At 34.3% G+C, this 8,012-nt stretch overlaps 1 protein-coding gene across 3 annotated transcripts in view; it reads right to left on the reverse strand.

The window, feature by feature from the left end:
• LOC149803337 (uncharacterized) overlaps positions 1–7,717 on the reverse strand; it is a 75,055-nt gene extending 67,338 nt beyond the window's left edge. For 2 of the 3 annotated variants that reach the window (XM_089951364.1, XM_089951362.1), the window contains exons 1-2: positions 7,447–7,717; positions 3,124–3,234 (exon numbers count right to left, since the gene is read on the reverse strand). In XM_089951364.1, coding sequence (XP_089807490.1) covers positions 3,124–3,234; positions 7,447–7,614 — 279 coding nt within the window. In that variant the 5' untranslated portion in view covers positions 7,615–7,717. The remainder of the gene's footprint in view (positions 1–3,123; positions 3,235–7,446) is intronic. The other variant, XM_089951363.1, reaches the window with a different exon arrangement.
• Between the last annotated feature and the right edge of the window lie 295 nt (positions 7,718–8,012).

Genomic DNA, 8,012 nt, shown 5'->3' on the forward strand with positions numbered 1-8,012 from the left:
TGTCACCAAATTTGACCTTCTGAGAGGATTTTGGCAAGTTCTACTAACGGAAAGAACAAAGGAAATTTCGGCATTTGTGACTCTAGATTGGCTTTACCAATACAAAGTAATGTTGTTTGGAATGAAAGGGTCGCCAAGTACATTTTAAGTCTCATAAACAGGATTACCTCTGGTCCAGACAATTATTATGCTTACATCAATGATGTCATCATCTACAGCGACACCTGGAAAGAACATTTAGCAACAATTCGGAAATTCGTTGACAGACTCACAGATGCATGTTTGAAAATTAATTATCTAAAAGTGAGTTCTGTCGCTGTTGTGTAACTTTTCTAGGATACATCGTGGGACATGGACAAGTTAAACTTATATATGCTAAGGTCAAGACCATCTCTACATTTCCCGTGCCTGTTAATAAAAAGCAACTGATACGATATTTGGGTATGGCTGGATACTATCAAATATTTTGTTCCTAATTTTCTTTAATTGCTGAACCCCTGACAAATTTATTGAGTAAGAAAAACAAGTTCATTTGGACTGAAAAATGTCAGGAGGCTTTTGACAAGTTGAATGACATACTTAAAAGCGCGCCAGTTCTTACAGATCCAAATTTCAGCCAATCGTTTAAATTGTGTGCTGATGCAAGTGATGAAAATGGTATTGATCATCCAGTGTGCTATTTTTCTAAGAAATTAAATAAGCACCAAAATGAAATTATTCAACAATCAAGAAGGAATGTTTGGCTTTGATATTGGCATTAAAACATTTTCAAGTTTACTTAAGTTCAGCTCATTCTTCGATTATTGTACTTAGTGACCACAACCCCCTTACTTTCATCTGCAAGATGAAAAATAGAAATCAAAGACTACTAAGGTAGAGTTTGTTGTTACAGGAATATAATCTTGACATCAGGCACATCAAGGGAAAAGGTAATTTAATAGCAGACACTCTTTCCCGTGTATAACAATGTAGTATTTCATGCACACTGTAATTTATACGAGTTCTTTTTAACCTCATGTATAATTAGGCTGTAGTACAAAGAAAGCTTCATGTATAAATCTTTCTTTTTCTTTATGGGGCAAGTGTTATATATATTTGATTTACTTATGTCTGATTTAATATATATTTATTTCAATTTAATTGTTTGTCAGTTTTATTTTTTTTATTATTTTCATTACATGATATTGTAATGTAAATTCATTCTCTAGAGATGATACTTTTTTCAGAAAATAGTTTGACCTTGACTGTTAGTTTATAAACACCAGGTGTTGATCTAAATCCTGATATTGTTTCAAAATTATTAGCAACCACGTAAACAAGTCCTATCTTTATTTTGAAATGATTTGTTGTTGTCAAGGTCATGATGGGAGTTCGTGTTTAAGATGTACACAATTTTTAACTTTTTTATTTCTTAGAGTAAAATGATTGGTTTTCATCAGTGTCACACTGGGTAAACGTGACCTTTAACAAGTACGTAATATCTATGAGCTTCGAGAACATGATCACGTGACCCCACGTTTACGTTTTAGAAGACCATATAACCTCTGTTTTGGAGAGTTATTCTCAGTAGAAGCTGGGATATTACACTGGAAGTTGTATGTTGTGCTGTTTGGAGTTATTTCAAATTACTTGGATTCAAAAGGATTAATTCGGTTATTTTTCTGGAAAATACATGCTCTCATGTGAGATTCTTAATCAAAGACAGTTCTTATAAGGAATTTATGTTGATTTCCAAAACCGAAATGATAATTCTTGTTTTTACAAGGAACTGTATACTTCAACACTACAGATTGCAGCATACGGCATCGTCTTCCATCTTGGATTCTTCGTCGAGATTCGAACTTGAAATCAGTAGAACATTTTGTTATTACGACTTCACAAATTTTATTCGTGGATTATTCTTGGATTATTTTTGGAATTGACTTTTTCTTGTGTTACTGTTTATTCGAGCCTAAGCACATGACATAAGATGTATGTGTGTGTATCTGTTTTCATTAATGATATAAAAAAGATCATTGACAGGAAACTATAACTTAAAAGCCAATAATATTTCCAAAGGTACTTAAACCTTTGTGACGTAAACCGACATATTGATAGGAAACGATAAGAAACCTCAGTTTATGCATAATATAATACTTCAATGGATATTGCAATTTAATCTGTATTCATTTTATTTTCTGTAACAAATTAGCACAATACATGTTATGTGGGTGAAGGGTGATTTAGTAGGACATTCTCCATATTTCTATGTGGCATTATCAAGTCTTGATCATGCGAAGATCACGACATGTGAACGCCTTATACACCCATGTAACAGTCGTTAAAATTAGGACAATTCCAGTAATGGTATTTCAGTATGTGAAACCATCAATTTTCTTGAAGACTGTTTCCTAACTAAACGTTTAACGTACTATTATTTATCCTTGCGTGACATATTTTAATTATGTGCTATATATATATATATATGGAGAGAGAGAGAGAGAGAGAGAGTACTGAAAGCTAGATATCTTATTTCACAAGATTTTTCGAATTTCAAAAGGCATATTAATCAGTGATGTATCAAAATATAATTATATCGACTAACGATACGTTACAAGTTGCTCATTTGAATGGGAGCAAAAAAGTAGCAAATGAAACGGTATGTGGTGGGGTTATTGGCTGAATGCAAGTTAATGCTTTTACGTGAGCTGGTAATGGGACCATACTTATCTTTAAAAAATAGATAAAAGTATCAGAGTATTTGACTTCTAATCAAGGGTTATGTTTATGTTGAAACAATTTGTAAAATGGTTTAATTTCCGCTTGCTCTAAAACGGAAATGTGTGTATTGTTATGAAACATTTAGTGCCAATAAATTGATTACTTTACTTAAAGTGTTGACAATCTTCAATATTCTTTCTTTTTCTTTGTTTCGTTTTCATTGCTCCGAGAATGAGAGGAGTCAGGGTTTTGAAGCAAAAGGAGAGTTGAGGACTGAAAACTGGTCATCATTTATACTAACTTGTTTTAGAAGCCACTAGTGTGCAAAAAGAAAGAAAGAAAAAGAAAGAAACCAACCAAACTCAGACAATCATGAAAAGACCTGCAAATTTAATTCATTCAACAACTGATTTTATTTCTCACCTCGTCGTAATGGGTAATGATTGTGACATTGAGCGTTGCACTTGCACGCAACCCATAGTTCTTCACCCATGTCCTTTTTAGATCGTAGTCATAGACCATAGCCAGTTTGCCCTGCGACAAAAGGTCATTAGTTGGTCAGTAGTTTAATGTCGGAGAAAAATATATTAGCATAGTTTTCTGCTCAGGCAGGAAGAATCAATTTAAACATACTGGAGTTATACCAGTAATGGGATCTAACTATTAAGGGCAAAATAGATGAAACGTTTACAAGCTGAAGAGGTTGGTACATATGCAGTGCCGGATTACACATTAAGCACACTAAGCACGTGCTTACGGCACCAGCCCAACAGGAACGAAAAAATTCGAGTTAATTGTTGATTATAAAATTGAATGAATCATGTGATCATTTCGATCTCCATGTACGCGTATTGATTTGGAATGATGGCAACACTTTTAGCTTTTAATATTATTATTTTTTAAGTTTCACATTTTGTAGGAATGGATGGGGACATCATAATATTTTCAGTGCTAAGGGCCCTGGAAGGCTTTAATCCGGCACTGTACACATGTTACATTGGAGCTTTGATGAGTCAAACAGCTAGATATTCTTAGTGACCCTTGTCCAAGTGATAAAAACCAAGAAACTTGCTGTGAACGGAGTTGAAGGTTAATCAGCACCTTACCTCCACCAATCCCAACCCCCAACCCCCAAGCCCCCCAAGATCAGTAACTTGGAATTGATTTGTAAGCAGTCATTGTATCTAGCTGGACCCGTCGATCATCTTAGACCAGGCCGTCATCATCTTCCTCTGGGGAGTAATTTTCCCAGACAATAGCCCAGTTTGGACTGACCCTTGGGGATTATTGTGCCTTTATATAGTAGGGTCTCGACCTTTAACACTTGCTAAAGTCAAGCTTAGAAACACTTTATAACGGAATGAAAAGCGTTTTACTTTTATGAAAAGAGACATTTTGACAAGTGGAGTATTAATTTTTAATGGATTAATCTACGCCTGTAACTCAAATGGTTGCAATCAGCAGTAAATTTCAATTCACTACTGGAAGAAAGTAAATATAGTATTCAATCCATTGACTCTGCCTCGTAATGAACAATTTGCTAAAATTACAAACCCAGATAGAAATCAAAACATTGTAAATAAACAAGAACTATATTCATTATATTACTTTGGCTGAAATGCTGTTAGGAGCTATTGGAAATGCACAATTCAATTATAGGTGGGTGGGGATGGTGCTCTAATTGTGAAGAAATTGCTAAAACAAATTATGGTAATAGTGATGTCCCATTTCATCCAATTAAGTATCCTACAATATTTAGCAGTGAGTGTGTGAAAGAATAACTTCTACAAAAAATAAATCGAGACCATTTTGACCACAGACTTTGATGCAGTGTGTAGTAATATGGCGTCAGCAGTGAAAATGAAATGCCACTGGTACTAAAGAATAATCCATTCAGTGGCAGGGAGAAGTAGATTTTGTAAAATAAATACTTGGAGAAATTGAACATGAGCAGTTTTTCTACCCAGATTATTTGAAAAACAAAAATGGATTCAAGTCGGTCATGAACAATATTGATAGTAGTTCCTATAAATAAAAAAAGTGCAAAGATCTGTATGCGCCATAAGCAACAATTTATGATGAAGACAGTAACATAATTCTCCATGAAGTTTGGTACTAATAATACTGACGCGATTTTTAGTCCCTAATATTACGATGATCCCAAAGTTGAACAGCCTGGAATATTTCCATATTCTCAGCTGAAGTAATCTTTGTATACATGATGAACATCTATAAATCTATCTGTTTTAACACAAATAATAATTCAGTTTTCTATCATTTTTTGATTAAACAATCTTGAGTTTAAATCTCTAACCATTTTCTTCGATTCCTAGTAATGTGTTCAAGGCAAGATTCACAAAATGTAAGACTTTGGTCAAATATTTTATTTTAAGTTGACCACCAGCTAGATTAAGCTGTTTATTTGTGTCCGGGTTTCTAATGCACCCATGGTCTTTGCTAATGACTGCACTCAACATGGATAAAAAAAACCAGACTAATTTACCCAGCGTTCCAATGTCATACACAAAACAACATAAATAAATATTTATCACAGATACAGAAAAATGTCACTAAATCACCACTAATATGCATATAACTAATTATACAAGTAAGTGTCAACTCTTTTACTGTACCTGGACTATTCGATACACAGTAAAAATCACTATAGAAAAGCACATGGATATATATATATATATATATATATATATATATATATATATATATATATATATATATATATATATATATATATATATGCATACATGTAATTTTCACTGTAACTATTAATGTTGCGGTATACAGTATTTAGTTTAACATTCATCATTAGTGACAATGGTAATACCCAACACGATTAGTGACAATGGTAATACCCAACACGATTAGTGACAATGGTAATACCCAACAAGATTAGTGACAATGGTAATACCCAACACGATTAGTGACAATGGTAATACCCAACACGATTAGTGACAATGGTAATACCCAACAAGATTAGTGACAATGGTAATACCCAACACGATTAGTGACAATGGTAATACCCAACACGATTAGTGACAATGGTAATATCCAACACGATTAGTGACAATGGTAATATCCAACACGATTAGTGACAATGGTAATACCCAACACGATTAGTGACAATGGTAATACCCAACACGATTAGTGACAATGGTAATACCCAACACGATTAGTGACAATGGTAATACCCAACACGATTAGTGACAATGGTAATACCCAACAAGATTAGTGACAATGGTAATATCCAACACGATTAGTGACAATGGTAATACCCAACACGATTAGTGACAATGGTAATATCCAACACGATTAGTGACAATGGTAATATCCAACACGATTAGTGACAATGGTAATATCCAACACGATTAGTGACAATGGTAATATCCAACACGATTAGTGACAATGGTAATATCCAACACGATTAGTGACAATGGTAATACCCAACAGACATAAAAGAATGACCCTTTCTAACATGTGTGTGTGAGTGTGTGATTGGATTTTTAACGTAGCTTTAACATTTTTCAGTCATATTGCTACGATGTCTGCAGTGTGGCAGTTTATAGCGATGTCTAGCACTGGGGCATCATGCCGAAGACGTGTAGCATGATGTCCCACCCAGTCACATTATCCTGACACCAGGCCGACCAGTCCTAACACTAACCTCTTAATGCTGAGCGCCAAGCGAGGTAGCTGTTGGTACCATTTTTGTAAGTCTTTGGTATGACTTGGCCGGGGATCGAACCCACGACCTTCCGCTTCCGAGGCGGACGCTCTAACCACTAGGCCATTGGAGCGGCCTAACATATGCAACTGCTCATGTATATTACCTGATCAATTTGTAATTTTACAATTTTACAAATTTGTCTTTTTCTTAATTTGAACCAGACTTTTGCTTTGCTGGAAGTGCATGCTCTCACGCATACCACGTATATATATATATATATATATATATATATATATATATATATATATATATATATATATATATATATATATATATATATATATATATACCCATTTACTCATACATATAAGATTTATTTAGGATAAATATATAATAGCAAGTACTTGTCATAATCGTTAGTCGGGTACAGAGAGGACTAAAAGCAAAATGTAGACAAACGAATAAGTCATTTCATAGTCTATTTCAGGAACGTTTCGGAAATATCTTCGCTTATATCAGTATCTACCACAACTGTACTTTTAAGATGGAACATTTGATAGCCATCAGGTTACAGTTCTGCGTGTAATTTTGCTGTCAGTCAAGGGCTGAGTTGACTGGAACAAGACCAATATGGCAGCCCCCAATTACATGGCAACGTGATGTTCGTCACATGAATGGTACCCAAGGCTCAATGTACATGAAAAATGTAGCGCTCGTTGCATCTTGCTAAGTCTTCAAGTAACATGATAATTACAATGCAATAGCTCAATAAATTTCAATGCCGTGATCTATTGCGCTTAATATGCAATGTCGAACTGATTATTTTTTCAATTTAATAATTTATAATTTTTCACATATTACGTGCTATACATAATATTTGGCTATACCACACCTACCCACCCTGTTAAGCCTATGCGTATTACCAATAGCCCTTAAAGAATTGTATATTATATTTATAACATGAGGGCCTCAAGGTAGATTAGTTTTTAGCTAATTGTGTTACCCTCTTTAAATAAGGTCATTATTATTATTATTATTATTATTATTGTTATAACATGACTTACGTCAGTAATGACGGGGGTCGTTGAGCCATCATGCAACGTGGCGCCAAGCTCGGTGAGTTCGGCCTCGTATTGGTGGTGCAAACAACACGGTGTCGTCTGCAGCGACAGCTGAAAACGTCCCACAAATACATAAATGACAACATATGTCAGTTTGACGGTTTTGTTCATATCGTTGTCTTTTATGACAAAGAAAAGCAGACTCGTGCTTCACATATGAAAAAGTTGTAGTACGCAATACTTATAAATTCTTCGATTATCTTTCTTTGGGGCAAAATGTCAGCGATAGAAATTACACATATGCGAATCGGAACGCATGACATAAGCAATAAACCTAAATGGTCTGGTATATCACCTGATTAGTGTAGTGTTTATTTGGACTATGCGATTGATGTACATTATTGTCATTTTTCAGCTTTTTATATACACACAATTTTTATAAACAAAATTTGTTAAGCAAGTTCAGTGGTTCGCTGCGGTACAGTTAAGATCTCCGTGAAAATTTGAACAAGTAAAGGGAGACAAGTTCTATTAAAAATATGCTGTCCTTATGAAATTCAATTTTTTAA

The sequence above is a fragment of the Sinohyriopsis cumingii genome, chromosome 3 (genome assembly GCF_028554795.1).
Source record: "Sinohyriopsis cumingii isolate HCF-2022 chromosome 3, ASM2855479v2, whole genome shotgun sequence".
Classification (NCBI taxonomy): Eukaryota; Metazoa; Mollusca; class Bivalvia; order Unionida; family Unionidae; genus Sinohyriopsis; species Sinohyriopsis cumingii.